Genomic DNA, 18,351 nt, shown 5'->3' on the forward strand with positions numbered 1-18,351 from the left:
CGAATGTGATGAAGCATTCAAAGCCAAATATTTCACACACAAAAACCCCATTACAATATTGCCAAAAGCACTATTCAAATTCTCTTGTTGCCAAAAAACACTATTTGAGATTATTCGGAAGACGTTAACTTGGGTTTACCGTACCATCACAGAAGAACAGTTAATCTGCCTCTGTAATAATGCGAATGACCTTGTACCAACTGCAGGAAAAAATCCACCCTCAGAAATAAAATCAGGATGCTGTTAGGAAAAACAATTAACCAAGTATCTAATAAACACTGTAAAACCTTGCTGAAAGAATAAGAGACCTAATAAACGCACGTATCATGCTATCCATATTAAGATGTCAACTCTCCCCAGATCATAATGTATTTTATTTGTATAAACCCAATCAAAATCCCAATAAGATCTTTTAAAGAAAAATAATAGGTACTCAAGTTTATTTTAAAGAATAAGTGTCCTGGGGCGCCTGGGTGGCTCAGTTGGTTAAGCGACTGCCTTCGGCTCAGGTCATGATCCTGGAGTCCCGGGATCGAGTCCGGCATGGGGCGCCCTGCTCAGCAGAGAGTCTGCTTCTCCTTCTGACCCTCCCCCCCCCCATGTTCTCTCCCTCCATCTCATTCTCTCTCCCAAATAAAAAAATAAAATATTAAAAAAAAAAAAAAAGAGTAAGTGTCCTAAAATAGCCACCCCACACACAAAAAAAGGAGTAAGATAGGGCAGCTTCCCCGCCAGGTACCGAAACAGAGCACCCAGCTCTAGTGATTACCAGCAGTGAGGTACTGGTGCGCAGCAAGAGCAGTGATGCTTGCAAAGCATCAGGGGCTCGGTTCTATTACTAATACAACTACCCATCTTTACCAACCCCATTTTTCAGATGATAAAGCTTAAGGTCTAGAAAAGTGAATAACTTGCCCAAGATCACACAGGTTCAAGGCAAGGGTCTGAACCCAGCTGACTCCAGGAGTCCAAACTACCTCACAAGAAAAATACTAATGTCCATTATCGAGAGATCATTAAGAAAAAAAAACCCTACTAAATAACCTGGTATAAAAAATGGACAAAGGATATCAACATGCAATTACATTAACATGCAAATGGCTAAATATATATTAAAAAGCTCAACCTCACAAATACTTATTACTAAGATTGATAATATCTAGGGTTACAGAGAATACTTGGAAATGGGTACTCATACATGCTGCATTAGTGTATTACTTATACAGCAATTTTGGAAGGCAATCTGGCATTAATAAATACAATCTGTATGCCTTTTCAGTAATTCCTCTTCAAGCATCAGTCCCAAAGAAACATTAAACATAAGCACAAAGAGCCACGTACAAAGATATTCACCGCAGCTTTTTCTGTAAAACTGAAATACTGGAAAGAACTGAATTGCCCAAGCACAGAGAATATGCTATGGGATGGTACATAAAAAGCGAATTACATGGACTGACATGGAAAAACATGGTGATCTATCATTAAAGGGGGAAAAAAGCAAATCATACCACATACAGATTTTTAACCCGTTTGTTAGAAAAAAAAAAGGATCTAAGAGAGAATGATAAAATGTGAGAAAACGAGACAGAGAAAATAAAAGGGAAAAGGAAAAAATGAACATTTGTACACGTTACATGGGAACCAGCATTTTTTAAAGGGGTCCAAAAGGATAGACACCAAACTATGAACAGTATATACTCAGGGGAAGAAAGTGGGATTAGGGCCTGGGAGTTGAAGGGGACTTTCACATTCTACCCAATATTCTTCTATATAACTATGTTTTTGTAATCTTGAGAAGACAAAAGCAAGTGACAAAGAACTTACTATCTTGTGTTCACTCTGTAATTTTTTTAAAGAAGCAATATATTTAACCTGGTAAAAAGAAAACACTAAAAACTGACCAAAGGGAATAAAAGAGCAATAAAGAGAAAATTACATATTAAGAACAACTACTGACACCTATAAAGATTCAAAGCAACTGACACAATAAATTTTATTGTTTACATAATGATAGGCTCTGGACAGAGTGAAGACAACGGGACAATGACAACACATTTAAACTCCTATCACAAATTGATCTGTTACAAATTTCCAGTGCTTCAACATATTAAAATGTAAAATATATAAAGAAAAAAATAAGAAATATAAATACTCAGATTTTTGCAGCACAATGCAACGTCTTTTTTAAAAAAAGGTTTGCTGTAATTGGGTATTTAATTCCGACAGTAATTCAAAACACAAAATCCCACATTTTCCTACCCTTCCCCAAAATCTGGATCTGGGGATTGCAGTATTAGAGAAGTATGCAAAAATAAAAACAACTTCAGTGCTCAGAAACAAAGCATTTTCCTTATTTTAATGCATCAAGGCGCAAAAGTTTCAATTCCAAAAAGCCAATCATTGCTATATGCGGATAAATAAAACAGATTTAACAACACTTTAATAATCAAACCCAACTAACATTATACTAAAAATATATGTGTGTGTATATATATATATATATGCAATACCTATTTTAGAAAAAAAGGTGTCTTGGTGAAAATGATTCTGAAAATATTCACTTGATGCACATTATGTACAAAACCTTCTATATAAAAAATTAAACTATTTTCAATGAAATTCCATGTTCACATCCCATTTGAAAACTATACTTGAAAGATAAGTAGGTCTACCTAATCGTTTCTGTCTGAAATCATGGCTAAGGCAGTTCTCTTTCCAAGGGCCCTCTTTTTCACCCACTCTATGTCACTAATACTAATATAGACAAATATTACACAGATGCAATCTGACATGCCTATGTGCTATTACCTGGAATTCTGTTCACTGTTAAAATGGGATAGTTTATAGTTGCTACAAAGAATACATTTTTTCTTAAAATATATTGTTTCTCTATTCCAAATTAAGCACTTACTTAAGACATTAAGAGGTTGATAAACCACTCCATTTGGTGTCAATATCAATAGCCCTATAAGAAAGAACTCTGTATTGGAATAGCTAGAAAAGTTTCCACTAAAGTAATAGTGCATCCTTCACCTGCATAGAATCAATTTGGCTTAATAGCTCTTTGCCCCCAGACACCAGTCTGGAGTTCAAATATGCTCTTGAAGGTTCATCTCAGATATGAGAAAACATCTCATACAGGCAATATGAGGGTATATGGGATAATAAAAGTTGTTAAAGTCTGTTCAATGATTCTTACAGCACTCCTCACTCAGAGTAGCTGTTAGAGGTTAACGTGGAAACAAAAATGGAAAAGACTGGGGGGGCAATGAAGCAGAGTTGGTCAAATATTTACACCAGTAATCATTTCACTAAATCTTTAAGCAAATAACTGCAATGACCTGGTACCTCTAAGCTCATCATTCTACAAGCACTGAGGATTTGAAGCTTAAAAGGTGAAAAATAGAATACCCTTAGAAAAGGGGAACAAGTCTGAGGCAAAAGTTGTAGGTCTGTAAATATATATTTTATATGAACACACAACTGTGTGTATTATTCTGTATATATTTACATATGTATTCACAAGATGCCCTGCAGTGTAGTTCAAAAGGCCTTTATCAAGGAACAAACTGATTCTAGTATAGGACTCAGAGTTCATACCATCTGTATAAGAAACAAATGTGCATATATTCACATCATGTAAACCTTATCAACAAAAACATTGCTACGACACTAGATTAAATAGGTTTTACTAATCAGTGATGTAATCAGAACATTTCTTACACTGACAATCAAAATAATGAAAAATACACAACTGGGTTTCAAATTCACAAGAAAAAAGATGTTTAGCATGGCAAACAAGAACAAAGTTCAGATTCCAGAGTAGGGAAAAATATCAAAACTTTATAAATCTCCTGGGATGCAATTTAATTACTGCATCGATTTTAGAAAAATAGACTCAGAATGAACGATGCTGCTATGAATTCTCTCAACCACATCAACCCATATGTTTATCTTTTTCCTCTTTTGTTTCCAGCTGGAGGTTTCTTCAACTGAAGGAGTTGTCCTCCTGTTCCAAAACCTGCAGAGGCAGGATTGGACACCCCAAATGTCAAACCAGCTGATGCCGTGATGCCAGGATTGCTGAAGTTAAACCCAGATGTACTTGAGCTGCCAAAGCCTTATGTTTAGGGAAGAAAATATTCATATCAGAAGTTAAATAACAAAAACAAATATAAAAAAATGGGGATGAGAGGTAAATTTCTAGCTAAAAGAATATATAATCTATAAAAATAACAAGTATCTTAGAACCCTAACTTTGTAACATGGAATTTTATAGGAAAATAATTTAGCTAACAACTAAGAGGCACCTTTAAATAAGACAGAAATTTAGTGATCCAGGCCAAAAGAGAAACCTTAGCACAAATAACTGAACTCTACAGAAAACTTCAAGTTGTCAGATACTTTCCTGTTAATTAAATATTCCATGGTGCCTTCCTCCTCAGCCCCTCTAGAAACATATTATCAACATGTAGAAGAGAGACTTCACAACCTTTGGGCCCACTCCTGTAATCCTAAGTCCTCCAAGAAGGCCTTAACCCACGATTTTCAGGGCAATGAACACACCAAAGAGTAGTACCAATTGTTCTGATTTTATAAGAACCTTTGCAAAACTAAGATCAAGAACTAGCACTGCCTACTTAACTAAAAGTACCATATTTAGATTATAATTCTCAAACCACTGAATTCTACTGTTATTTTACTCTTTTGGAACTGCTGATTTTAAATACCACTTAATATTAAATGGAATTTCCTTAAAATTCCCTCAATTTAAACATAATTTAATAAGTATTGTCATTATTTCAGACATGCTATTTATTCCTAAGCACTGCATGTTAAAACAAGCCATTATTTATGAACATAGAGGAAATGGAGAAGAAATCTGGAATTTTCTACTCGAAGAGTCAAAAGATTATATACCTATTTCAAATGAACAAAGAATCGCGTTGGTGGTATAGTGGTGAGCATAGCTGCCTTCCAAATGAACAAAGAATCCAATTAATCATCATGTCTAAGCCTGGTGTTCTTAAAACCAAAGGGACTGATAACTAAAGAACATCTCTTTGGGAGAAAAATTATTCTCCTAAATAAATAACGATAAAAACTGGGTTAAAACCTTTATAATCATGGGTTATTTTTATAATAATGAAGAGACTTGTTTAACAATTGAAACTAGTCTTTGGGTTTAAAAGACTCTCTACTTAGTTAAAAGAGGACATAATTACTTATTATATCAAACTAATAAGTCTGGTTAGAAATATTTCACAAACCTTTTAGTTTATGAGATAGAGAAAACTGTATGATTTGTTAGGCTTGCATGCTTCATTCAGGGGGTAGAAACTGAATCAGGGATCATTTTTGGATACTGGAAATAACAATACTTATACTTTTAAATTAAATAATTTGCATCTTTAAATTTGCCTGAAATTCAGGCCAAAAACACACAAACCTGCACTAAGACTTCCTGAGGGTTTATTTGTTGTTCCAAATCCAAATGTGGAGGCCCCTGTGGTGCTGCATCCAAAACCAGAGCTAGTTCCAAATCCTAGTGGAAGGGTAATAGAGAAATATACAATGGTATGTAAAACATAGGTTAAAGGATACTGACAAGTAAAACCTAAAATTATCAAAGGTCTAATAAATACAGTGCTATTACAGAAACCTGTGATTTACTCTTTTGCATAAGGCTTTTGGAAGAATCAGGTTAAATCTGAGATAAACATTTTTTATGTATTTAGACTAAATTTATGACCCATCAGTAATTTTTAAAGAACAAAGCTATAAAGAACAAGATCATATTAGTATTTTCTCTCCCAAATGGACTAGAAATGTTAGTGACCATTCAAATATGATATCAAACAGATATAAACATAGCTACTTAGGGATATTTCATTAAAAAAAAAAAAAAGACTGACTAAATTCATAAATAAGCATGACATGCACAACAATTTAAATGCCAAGTACCATAAGGTTAACTTTACTCTGCTTTTTACCAAAACGTTTTCACTTACACACCTTTACCACTGAAAACTTGCATAATTACAACATAGTCAATCACGTTAAATCTACTCAGTAATGGTAGTCTCCTGTCACATACCAGCCGATGTTAGCAATTGAGAAATTTAGAGTGGGAGCATTCATGGTTTTTCTCTTAATAATACTATTCACAATTTAAATAAAGAAATATTTTTCATTATATAAAGTTGAAGAGTTGATTCTGCTAAGTAAAGACTGTTTCCATTCTCTTAAAAGTCAAGTGCTCTAAAAATAAGATTCAAATTCTTAGGCTACTCTGCAACAGCTTATCTAAAATACTGTTTGACAGTATTATGGCCTATAACGCTAAGAAATATGATAGCAAATTGGATTATAGATCATAGGACATATGCTGTCTGCCAAAATTCTACTAATTCCAATAGAGACTACTATATTAAGTAACCTTGATTGCTCACTGGCTTCCCTCTTATGATGATGTATTTTAGTGGAAATAAAGGAACCTTATTCATATATAATGAATGACAATACAATTGTTACAATACACTCTACTTTCAAATACCCATACCAGAGAATTGTGAATATGTTTGTATTTAGCATGACGACTTATAGAAGACTTACCTTACTAGTTAGAATTAACTTTTAAAACTATTAATTGCTACACATACAAGTATGCATAAAGGCAAATATGCCAAAAATGCTCAGGAAAAGACAGAAGCCGAGCTGTTCAATTATAAAAAAATTATTTCCCCATTTAAAGTGTCATTTACAGAAGAAGAAGATAATGATTAGTAGGATGTATGTCCAGAAGTAGTTTGGACTCCAAACCGATGTTATTAAGACTACTGATTTTTTAAAGTTAATTAAATTTATTAAAACTAAGTAATTTTCAATTTCACATTTTAGCATATTGCTTTGAAAATATGAAAATCCCTACCAATTAATTTTACTACTCTTTTGTACTTACTATTCACCAAAGATGAAATGATTTTTTTAAGTTCTAAATCTAATACTAGAAAGCACTAATTATGTTTGGAGAACTGTTTTTGTCAGATGGAAACTTCACTTCCAAAACAGCAGACCTTCTTAGAAATTTTTTACAGGCTACTATCAATTCAAATGTATAATAGTCCATTGCAATATTAGAAAAGTGAAAGTGTACCTCCAAGGTTTGAAGAACCTAAGCCACTTGATTGCAAGCCAGTGCCAATACCTGAGCCGAATGGCGTTCCAAAACTAACTCCCAGAGATGGCTGTGGCCCTGGTATAACAAAACAAAACAAAAACAGAAACAAAACAAAACAAAACAAAAAATGGGGGGGGAAAAAAAACAAATTTGCCTTACTCTTTCAAGATTAAAGTTTCTTTATGAAATTATTTTTTAAATAAACAGTGATTAATTTTGACAAATGCTATTTGCTAAAACTCAATTTTCAGGATGTCTCCCCAGCCTGATTTATCTATCCTAACTGATTTACCTATCCAAAACAAAATTGTTTTTAAGTGACTTGTTTGTGCCATACAATTGAGGCTTACCACACTGAACGATGAATGTTAATTTACCCTACTAAGTAATTTGAAATCTTTAATGTATTGTAAATTATAATTCTTTTAGTTTTACTTCTAGAATGGTTTTAGATCTCCCCACTTGTTTTCTGATGAAATTACTTGGTGTAATCAGTAAAGGTTTTTATTTTTTTTTCTTTTTAAAACAAGCTCCTTATCGTTAGAGTCAAGTCTCAACTGATCAGACTGACACTAACGTGGCAAAACTATCATGTTACTTCATAAGAGTAAGTACCAAAAAACTAGGCATCACTTTTTATATGAAATATAAATAATATATACAATAAATAGATAAAAAACAAGACAATGTTTTATTTTATTAAATTTATTGTTCATTTTAAAGCAAATCAATTACACAGTAACATGACAATTCCAACTTGTTCACAAAAAGTGATAACTGAGTTCTATTATTAAGCTCTGCTACATTACACCACTTATCACCTGATTAAATAAGATAGATAATGAACATTTACAAAGGCACCGCTGTGTACCTTGACAGATTCAATACATTCAAGATTTCAATTCAGAAGTTTCTTTCCAACATTTTGGAAAATGTACTCAGGTGCAGAACAATTAGTCATCCTTTTCCCATTTGTTACTTTAAAGATTTTGGCTGAGTTTGTTTGGCAAGAATAGCATCAAACTTACTAGCCTCTCTTTTTAACTACTTTTTTTTTCTTTAACTAAGCAGAATACAAAAATCTAAAAATCTCTCATTTGATAAATAATTTATGAAAATTATTCAATAAATTTCATAGTACAATCTTCAGTCTTGTCTTTTTCAAGCACAGTGATCAGTGCATCTCAAAGTTGAGGGAACTGCCAAAGTAATATACAGTTTGAAATTTAAACTTTTCAAAAAAATCAAAGCCTTCAAGTTGTTCAATGAAGAATGAGGTTTGTATATTCAAAAGGTAGTGTAAAATTATAAAGCATTAAAAAAAAAAAGAGGAAGCTGCATTTTGCTACACTGGGACAGAAACTGGACTTTTCAAATAGCTTCTACCCAGAAAATAAAGAATAAGAACTAATAGCAGCCAGACTTCTTATACTATTATTAAAAAATAAATTAAAAAAGGATTTAAATTTTTACATCCAGTTTGAGATCAATTTGAGAATAAAATACCTGCCTAGCAGCTCTTTTGTAAAATGTTACTATAGGAAAAAGAAACTAAGCATATTACTCTCTTATTTCTAACAAAAATAACACGTAGAAAACACACGTCCAGTTTCTTGAACACTGAGAGACCTAAGTGTCACATGTTGATAGGAGGCACTGCTGGTGGAAGACCCTAAAGAATAATGCACACCACAGCCCTCAACCCTACAAGTCGTTAAGAGTTACTCAAATAACATGCTTTTTGTTGTGTGTGGGTCTGTTTTTAAGAGTAACCCTAATCATCAATATTCAGGATATAGGTAATCAAGAACTCTGACATGACAAGACTTTCCATTGCACAACAGGTACATGATACTTTGAGTTTTGTACCTTCACACAAATTCTGAAGGCAACATCATTTATAAAACTAGTAGGCAAATGTATAACATTTTTTAATATTAAAAACTCATGATAAATATCTCCCATGCCAAAGTATTAGCATATATTACACTCTGGCCACCATATAAATTAGTTTCACTATTAGAAAGCAGAATCTAAATCCTTCAGGCAAAAGTCACGTAAACAATTCAAGAAATCTGTTTCAAAATCTGAATAGTCATTCAATGAGAGGCTTAGTTCCATAAATAAAACCAAGTTAGTAGTAATATATCCCAATAATTGCCCAAAGTGAAATCTTCATGTAGAGTAACATTTTACAAAAGTTACCATATAATATATTCACACACAACAAAATCAAGTTTAGCACTGTAATTCATATTTTCCAGAATAAATTCTACTTTCTTAAAAGTAAAACTGCATTCACAGGAAAAGGACTAAAGTGCTAAAAAATTTTTAATAATTTTCAATAATACTCAAAATACCTAATGTAATTAGTATGATTATTCCTAAGTCATATTTTAAAAATAATTTTTCTTAGAAACAAAAAAATGCCTTTTCCCCAATTTGAAAAATTTTACTTACTGATTTAATGGGGAATGTTCCTTTGGTTGTTAAATACAACAAAACCACAAAACTACAAGAAACTAAAATGAAATACTTAAAGTTTCCTATTTAACACTACATCTTAAATGTCCAAACCTACACTAAAAGCTAGAAATTAGGAATTCCTAACAAAATGTCTCAGCTCTCCTTAAAAATAGCAGCTAAGTCACATGAGAATAGTCTTATTATGTAAACATCAAGAACTTTTAAAAGTGTCAAAACACAACAGCAAAACTTAATCCCAATACATTAGCTTAAAACAATCTATCCTAAGTTAAAATTATACTGATAATCCTAATGTAAATGTCTTAAGCTTTTTAAGAGGCTTCAAAAGCACTGATGGACAAGTGTACTCAAGATCTACTAATATGTCATTTATCCATGTATTGATGCTTATTTCATACATAATTAGCCTGCTGGTTTTTCATCAATTCTCTTGTCTTCAGAAGCAATAACCATAAATCATGCAGGCCTAATCTCTATTATATTTTTTCATTAAAAAACACCAAAGAAAAGTTAAGAAGTCACTTAAATCCATACCTCCACCTCCAAGAAAGACTACGCAGAAACCACCCTCAGAAGGTAGAAAGAAGCCTAAGAAGCTATCTGCACTTTTTACATTAATGAAGTCAAGAACTCATATGCAACCAAAAGCAAAACCCCTGACAACTCAGATCTTGCACAGATCAACAGTGATGTATAAAAACAGCACACCAGCTTTACCTAACTGAATCTAGATGGTCTTTAAAATTTGTTATTGGCACTTAAAAAAAAAAAAAAGATGTCCTCAAAGTCACGAGACACAAAGAATAAGTCACTGAGTACAAAGCACAATGCAAGAATTTCTCAACAGGCTGTAACTCATGAAAGCAGTACACATCTAAGAGACCTCATCCATCTCCCTGAAGTGGTGACATGACTGGAATAACTAACATTCTAAGATGCATAAAGGAACGCACTATGGAGCTGGGGAGGCCTTCAAAGAAACAAAAGGAAAAAGAGAAGACATAATGCAAAACTGTTACTACTATTGTTTAGCTTCTCAGTTCTAAAAATCCACACAACTCAAAACGAAAACAATGTAAGACTGTTTAAGGTTGATAAATTACAATCCTGCCAGCCGATGAGGAAGCCCTTACGTAGGTTTCAGAACTGCAGGGAACACAGAAAGCAGTCAAGTTTCCCTGAAGCGTGGCAAAAGTCACAATAAAATTAAATGAGCAAAGGCTCCTCAAGATGATTACTGTAAATCAAGCTAACATTCTCCACCACGATGGAGAGCAAACACCATACTCAACTCATATTGTTTACCTTTGTATCCTCGGAGCCTAGCACATAGTAGGCACTCATATGTACAGAACGAACTTATATCTTCGTATGTCCATGAGCCCAAAATGCATGACCTCTCAAGACTGTCTACATAAGAGAACTGAAAACAACAATGCTGACAAGTGGTTTTGCTTCAAATTTAGTTGTATACCACAGAACATAATTCATTTATACCATGGCATTTTAAGTAACTGACCTTTCTCAAGTTGTATTTATTAAAATGGAAATCCTTTATATTTTAAAGAATACTTAACCAAAACCCATGCTTATCTGATCTATTGTAAGATTAATATTGGCTCTAAAAAGTAAACTGGTATTATGTTGGTTTGATTAGCTGGTTAAATAATCAGAACTGATAATCACTAATTATGGGACTGATTCCTACACTGACTTGATAGGAATCAGCCACATAATGACTTTTTTCCCTCCATAACTTGAGAATGGAATTCTACACTCCAGCCAGCTAGAGAACTACTACAGAGTGCCACTGTGAGCCACTATTCACACGGGTCCAGCCATGGAATGTGGACGATTTGACATAAACCAATCATCAGCCATTCACTGATGGAAGTCAATTCTGTCATCTCCAAATGTGAAGAATAATTTTTAAACTGCCAGTACTGAAAACCAGAGAATGCTTTCCTAGTAGAGGCAGCCTGAATGCAATCTAGATATGCCTGTGTTTTACTCTTTTTGTACTATAATTTACTACTGGACTATATGGAACTCTCAGAAAGACACATGCTATAGGAATAAGCATTACTCAAAAATGTATGAATGAGTAAAGTAAAAAATCAATATCCATTAAGACATTTTCTATGTCATACTTCAAGCCTGACAAAAAAAGAGACTGCAGAAGTAAAGACAATATTTCCAAAAGACACAGGACCAAACTCCACATTGCAGAACTAGACTACAAAAATGTTTCTCTTGTTAGAAGTGGAATTAAACCAAGGACTAAAATTATCTGCTTTCCAGTATCTCACCAATTATTTTCATCATCTGCCCAGCTTCCCAGTTCATACTTCTTAATGTGCAATCCAGAACATCTCAAAACATCTTTTTCCTGCTCTTGCTACTGTTCTGTTCATTCTGAAAAGGTACAAATAATTCTAGCATGTACTTTCTTCCAAATTTGGTTAAGAGGACCTGTACTCTGTTTCCAGTCATTATGCATAAAAACAACCAAGTGATCTTCAACACACCTTCAGTCATAACAATGTACTTCATCCTAAATGTGGGTAACTCTGTAATCACTATGTATGAGGAAACGAGAATGCACCATCTATCAGTATCATATATGAAAAATGCAATGTGTGGCTGGATTATCTCTGACTTTAAAACAATAAATGATACAATCACGATTTTAGAATCTAATATTCTTAAATGTAATTCGGTAGTGAAACACCATGTTCTAAAGGGCATTTATAGCAATACAGCAAATAACATTAAGTAATTCACAATATTCAATATCCAATTGATGTATAATTATTGCTAAGACTACCCTGCATTTTTTTATCAGGTATGTTTATAATTGTGTCCATCACAATTTTTAGATTGTATTGGAACAGCTACTCATAGAAATTTCTTCAGTGCTAACACAAAAGGAAGACTTAGAAAAATGCACATCAATGTTCTGCATTTGAACAGTAAGAAGCTATAACTTGAATGCATTCAGACCTGTAGCAGGCTGTTGCTGCTGTGTAAGTGTTGCAGCCATGGCAACGGCTGCTGCATTTGGCATGCTGCTGAAAGGGGTGGGTCCAGTAGTAACTCTGGGTGCATTCTGCCACTTCTTGGCTTCTGCTCGCCTGGCTTCAAACACATCTACAGCATCTCCCAAGAACATTTTCCTATAGCCAAGGTACTGTTCTTTTAGCACCTAAACAAAAGAAAAAAGAGACAGTTAATAAGTTCTTTGTTGACTTTGGAAATATATGAATAATCTAACTAGGAAATAAGTAAGCAGACAGAGGAAAGACACTGCCGATATTACACATTTGCCCTAAAGTGCAAATCAAAGGGAGGCATGGTGTGGGAAGTGATGCATGCAAGCTCTGTTACTCTCTTAAGTATTTTCTTCCCTATTTTTGTCATGTCTTTACAATAAACTGCCTAAAATATTCTGGCTCCATGATGCCCTCTTTAAAACGAGTTAGCAAAGCTTTTAAACAAGCAAAGTAATATCTAAAATTCCATTTTCAATATTCCAGTTTTTCACATTTCCCCCTCCAATACCCAACCTTTTGATAACTTTTATATTCAAAAGGCTAAAAACTAGTAAATGCCTTCTTTAAAAGGCCTGGGTGACACGGGTTAAAATAAGAGGTTACCTTAGCAGAGAGAGTTTGGAGGGTATAAAGAGAACTTTTACTTTATCAATATTATTTGACTATTTTACAGTGAGAATGACTCATGTTGAGCTTGTGTCACCACACCGGGGGGGTGGGGATAGTGAGCTTATAATTTCAGATTAAGAAAGGAAAATTACCAAGGTCATAAAGTGGACTGGTTCAAGCAGTGCAACATCTGCCCTGATTAAGGCCATTAACGGGAGCGATTCTACTTCACATCAGAATTACTAAATACTTTCATTAAAGGCTTAATCTAATTTGGATCAGTTTCAAACAACTTTTTGAAGAGATGCAGAATTTTCAGATTTCCTACCATTCTCAGCAGAAATTAGTAAGGACTAGCCTTTTTGGTCTTAACACGTAGAGCATTTAGAAATCTATTATTTACAGTATTTAAAAGTTATCATCCTCTTATGTGTGGACATCAGTATTTGATGTTCCAGTTCCAAACTTTCCTACCTCTACAATGTATTGAAGCAGGCCTGCCAAAAACTGAAAACTGCGGGAAATCCAGTCAGAAGTAGGGTATGTGATATCAGAAGAATGAATTTTATTAAAATTGATCTCCCCCTAATCCATCCTCCCTTTTCTCTGTGCAACTGTGCAATTATATGCACATACCCATGCAATGTTTGGCATCGACGGCCCATAAATTTTAGTTCTACTTCAGGTACTAGAAAATAATGACCTGCCTTAGAGACTTGAAAGACAATTGGTTTAAGGAAAGGAAAAAAAAAAACAAAAAAAACTGACCTCAGCCATGATTTATATAATTACTGATACAATGTCCAATTTTGTTAATGTCCATGAAGACTGGCTGGCTCAGGTAGTTTAAGCCTGTTTCAGCAGATTATCTCATGAAAAACAATACACAAGAAACAAAAATTAAAAAAAACCCCACCTCTTGTGAGATTTCTATAAGTAAGTAAATCTCGAAACTATAGTTTGCTCACTAAAAACAGCTCAAAATAAATGGCAACACAGCACATCTGCTCACAGAACATCCTTTGGTTCTTAGGAATGTGCATTACAAAAAAAAGAGCAGGTCAAATTGTCATGTCAAGTTTATCCAACATGATCAGAGGTGATTTTGTGTGAATCTGTCTCACTGTTTTATGGTCATGTTACTGAAAAGGGTAGTCTTCAAACCAGAGAGGAGAAACTGCCATTGAAAAAGCATGTATGCTTACAAATGACATGTCTGGAATTTGCTTTAAAATATTCCAGGGGGAAAAAGCATCTCTGTGTGGAAAATTGATAAAGCAAGACCAGCAGAATCTTGATAATGATTGAAGCTGAGTGGTGAGGAGCTGGGCATTCATTACAATAGTGCCCTACTTTCTGTGTGTGTATATCTGAAAACTTTCACAATAAAAATTAAGAAAAAAAAAAAATCTGTACAACACAGACCTCAAAATATCAACAGGGAATCATCTTTAGCCCTTTAAAAAACTGAAGTAATGGACGCCTGGGTGGCTCAGTTGGTTAAGCGACTGCCTTCGGCTCAGGTCATGATCCCGGAGTCCTGGGATCGAGTCCCACATCGGGCTCCCGGCTCAGCGGGGAGCCTGCTTCTCCCTCTGACCCTATCCCCTCTCATGCTGTTTCTCTCTATCTCTCAAATAAATAAATAAAATCTTAAAAAAAAAAAAAAAAAAAAAAACTAAAGTAATATTTATTACAGACCTATAAATTTCAAGAAAATTCGAAAAAAATTCCTTCTTTAAAACTAAATTATCTAAGCGCCATCTTTCACGTGGGTGGAAGAAGTTGCTGTTTAGTTTTCGTTTCCTCGTGGGACGCTGCAGAAATGTCTTCTGTGCTGCTTCTGAGCTGGAGTTGAGGACTTGTTGATTACCTCCCATTTACCAGGATCACAGCAAATTAGATTTAACTGTGACTGGCATGCAAACTATCTGACATCAGACATGGATGAGGAATATTGCTATATAAACCACAAGCTACTGTGAATAATGCTGCTATTAACATGGCTGTACAAATATCTCCTTGAGACCCTGCTTTCAACTCTCCTGGGTATATACCAGAAGTGGAATTGCTGGATCATATGAGACTGGACAAAGACTCAGAGGAGTGTCCTGATCCCGCACCCAACCGTGAAGCAGAGGCTCTCTGATTTCATTGCATAATGGCAAAGACACAGTTTTACAGGCTGAAACCAAATCACTGGGATAGAGATAGCGTGCAAAATTGCAGGGAAGGAAAGTTGCAGGGAAGGGAAGGAGACCCTGGAGAGAATGGGGACAGATGTGGGAGCTGAAGTAGAGGACAAGACGAGGGGGGTTCCAAACTATGGCGGGGCGCCAGAATGGGGGAAAGCAGGAGGAGAATATAAACCCCAACTATTGCATAGTTTTATGAACAATGTACTGATGTGTACTGTTTCTAGCCCTCTCATCAACTTAATTCAAGGCAAAGGTCTCAAGGATGGAATGTTGGAATTATAGAACTGTGCCCAGTAAACAAGAAGTCAAAATCCATGGTTTTTCTCATTACATAAAATTGTCATATTAAAGTTACAAATGTTATCTCCAAAAAAAAAAAAAAAAAAAACTAAATTATCTAAAAAATTTGGTTTGGAATTTTAAATATATTAAAGCAAAGGTCCAAAGTATGCTCATTTCAAACATGGTATAATTTAAATGGTTAACTTTTTAAAAAATCTATTACTATGCACCAGATTAAAATAAAAATGAAAATAATGGCAATCTCAAACTGTATTCTATGCAGTTACTAATTTAGACTCAGGTTTGGATACCTTGAATTTTAAAGGTTTTTCTGACTATATAACTCCAAAAAAGAATTTAATTATATTTGCCTAAGTGGCTGGAAAAAGTATACTTACATTTAACATTTCACTTAAATTTTAAAAACTAACATTACACAAGATACAAAATATTCAGTGACAAATTATTTTATATTATTTAATAAACACAAATAGCTCCCTGTATTTAGAAGGGAAAAATGTAAGCATTTGATGACCAATAAGTATTTAAAACATACGTAAAATTAAAGCAGTGCAAAATGATTTTGCTACTAAGAATGTTTATTTTCTGTAGTACTGCTTATAGTGGTAGAGATGGAAACAACCTAAATGTCCAACAAAAGAGGCCTGGTTAAGGAAACTATGCATGTATATACAATGAAATCCTATATAACTACTAAACATGATGCTGAAGAAATATACATATTAATGCAGAAAGTTGTTTACAATATACTACTGAAAAAAGTTAAAACAGCTGATTGCATAGAATACTTGCATCTTTTTGGGAAAAAAAAATAGATCACTTGGGTCTAGATATACAGATATGTGAACTGGTAATGAAAACTTACCTTTACATTTTCATGAATAGACTGAAGTTGTGCAGCTAAAGCTACAAATGTTTGATAAATTTTCTGCATAGCCATTGACAAATCTATAAAAGAAAATTATATTATCACACAAATATCTATGTAACACAATTAGCATTTCTCTATTACTTGAGTCCAATTTTTGGTACAGTTTAAAGCATAGGAGGAAAAAACTACATGAATAGTTGCACGAATAATGAGAAGACAGCACAGTGAGCACACTGAGAGCAGGGTGTCTGCATTAGTCATCGGGGGAAGGGAGGAAGCCCTGAGACTACTGTCCTGGTTAGCATAGTAAGAATTCATAATAAAGCACTTTCTACTTACAGAGAATAAAGATCTAATCAAGGCCTTAAGGAAATTTTCTTATAGCAGCTTAAGACAACTACTAGTAGTTATTCAGAATATCTATTATGTAATGACACCTTAACCTTTCTCACCAAAAAATAGTGCTATCAAAAAAAAAAAAATCACCACAGAAAGCATGTTACCTTGAGGGGTTATATGTGAGTTATTTGCTTGAGTGGCAAGATGGTTTTCTAGTTCTTCGATCTGCTGTCTGTACTGCTGAAGCTGTACCTCAAACTGCTGAACCAAGATTCTGAAGTAGCTACACAAAAACATTTACAAAGTCAGATCAAAGTTTTAAAAATATTATTTTCCTTACACTCAAAATACCAAATAAATAAATATATGTCCCCATTTAAGTAGGCCTTGACTTAGTCTGACGACCTAATGACATAGCACAGATATTATTGAAAGAAAAACTAAATAAGTTATCAAGGTATCAAAAATAGATGCACATCCTTACTCTAATCATGAAAAATCCCAATTAAGGGATAATCTACAAAACAGCTTTATACTCTTTAAAAGAATCAGGGTCATGAAAGACAAATAAAGACTGAATGGGAGAGAGTAAGGAGAAATAACTAAATGCAAAGTGAATAGGATCCTGGAATCAGAAAAGTACACTAGTACAAAACAGATCGGATCCTGGAAAATAAAAAGCACTTTAGTGGCAAAGTCAATAAAATTCAAGTAAGTTCTGTAGCTTGGTTAATAATATCGCACCTATGTTAATTTCCTATTCTTGGTGGTTAACGTTAAGGGAAGCAGGGTAAGGGATATAAGGAAATTCTTTGTACTACCATTTTTCAAATTTTCTTAAGGTCTAAAATAAGTTCAATGTAAAAAGTTTTTGTTTTTTTTTTAAAGTGCAATCGTCAGTCAGGTTTTACAAGCAAGTACTTAGGGTTCTTATATTTATAATCTAAAAACACTATAGCGTTGGGGATGCGGAGAAAGGGGAACCCTCCTACACTGTTGGTGGGAATCCAAGCTGGTGCAGCCACTCTGGAAAACTGTATGGAGGTTCCTCAAAAAGTTGAAAATAGAGCTACCATACAAACCAGCAATTGCACTACTGGGTATTTACCCCAAAGATACAAAAGTAGGGATCCGAAAGGGTATGTGCACCCCGATGTTTATAGCAGCAATGTCCACAATAGCCAAACTGTGGAAAGAGCCAAGATGTCCATCGACAGATGAATGGATAAAGAAGAGGTGGTATATATATACAATGGAATATTATGCAGCCATCAAAAGGAATGAGATCTTGCCATTTGCAACGACGTGGAT

The 18,351-nt window shown here is 34.1% G+C and overlaps 1 protein-coding gene across 2 annotated transcripts in view; it reads right to left on the bottom strand.

Annotated features, from left to right (window-relative positions):
- Window positions 1-1,868: 1,868 nt before the first annotated feature.
- NUP58 (nucleoporin 58) overlaps window positions 1,869-18,351 on the bottom strand; it is a 41,454-nt gene continuing 24,971 nt past the window's right edge. For both annotated transcript variants that reach the window (XM_021678186.2, XM_044913217.1), the window contains 6 exons: window positions 17,205-17,323; window positions 16,696-16,778; window positions 12,671-12,872; window positions 7,157-7,255; window positions 5,450-5,545; window positions 1,869-4,120 (listed from right to left, as the gene is read on the bottom strand). In XM_021678186.2, coding sequence (XP_021533861.1) covers window positions 3,951-4,120; window positions 5,450-5,545; window positions 7,157-7,255; window positions 12,671-12,872; window positions 16,696-16,778; window positions 17,205-17,323 — 769 coding nt within the window. In that variant the 3' untranslated portion in view covers window positions 1,869-3,950. The remainder of the gene's footprint in view (window positions 4,121-5,449; window positions 5,546-7,156; window positions 7,256-12,670; window positions 12,873-16,695; window positions 16,779-17,204; window positions 17,324-18,351) is intronic.

This window comes from Neomonachus schauinslandi, chromosome 3, assembly GCF_002201575.2.
Source record: "Neomonachus schauinslandi chromosome 3, ASM220157v2, whole genome shotgun sequence".
NCBI lineage: Eukaryota > Metazoa > Chordata > Mammalia > Carnivora > Phocidae > Neomonachus > Neomonachus schauinslandi.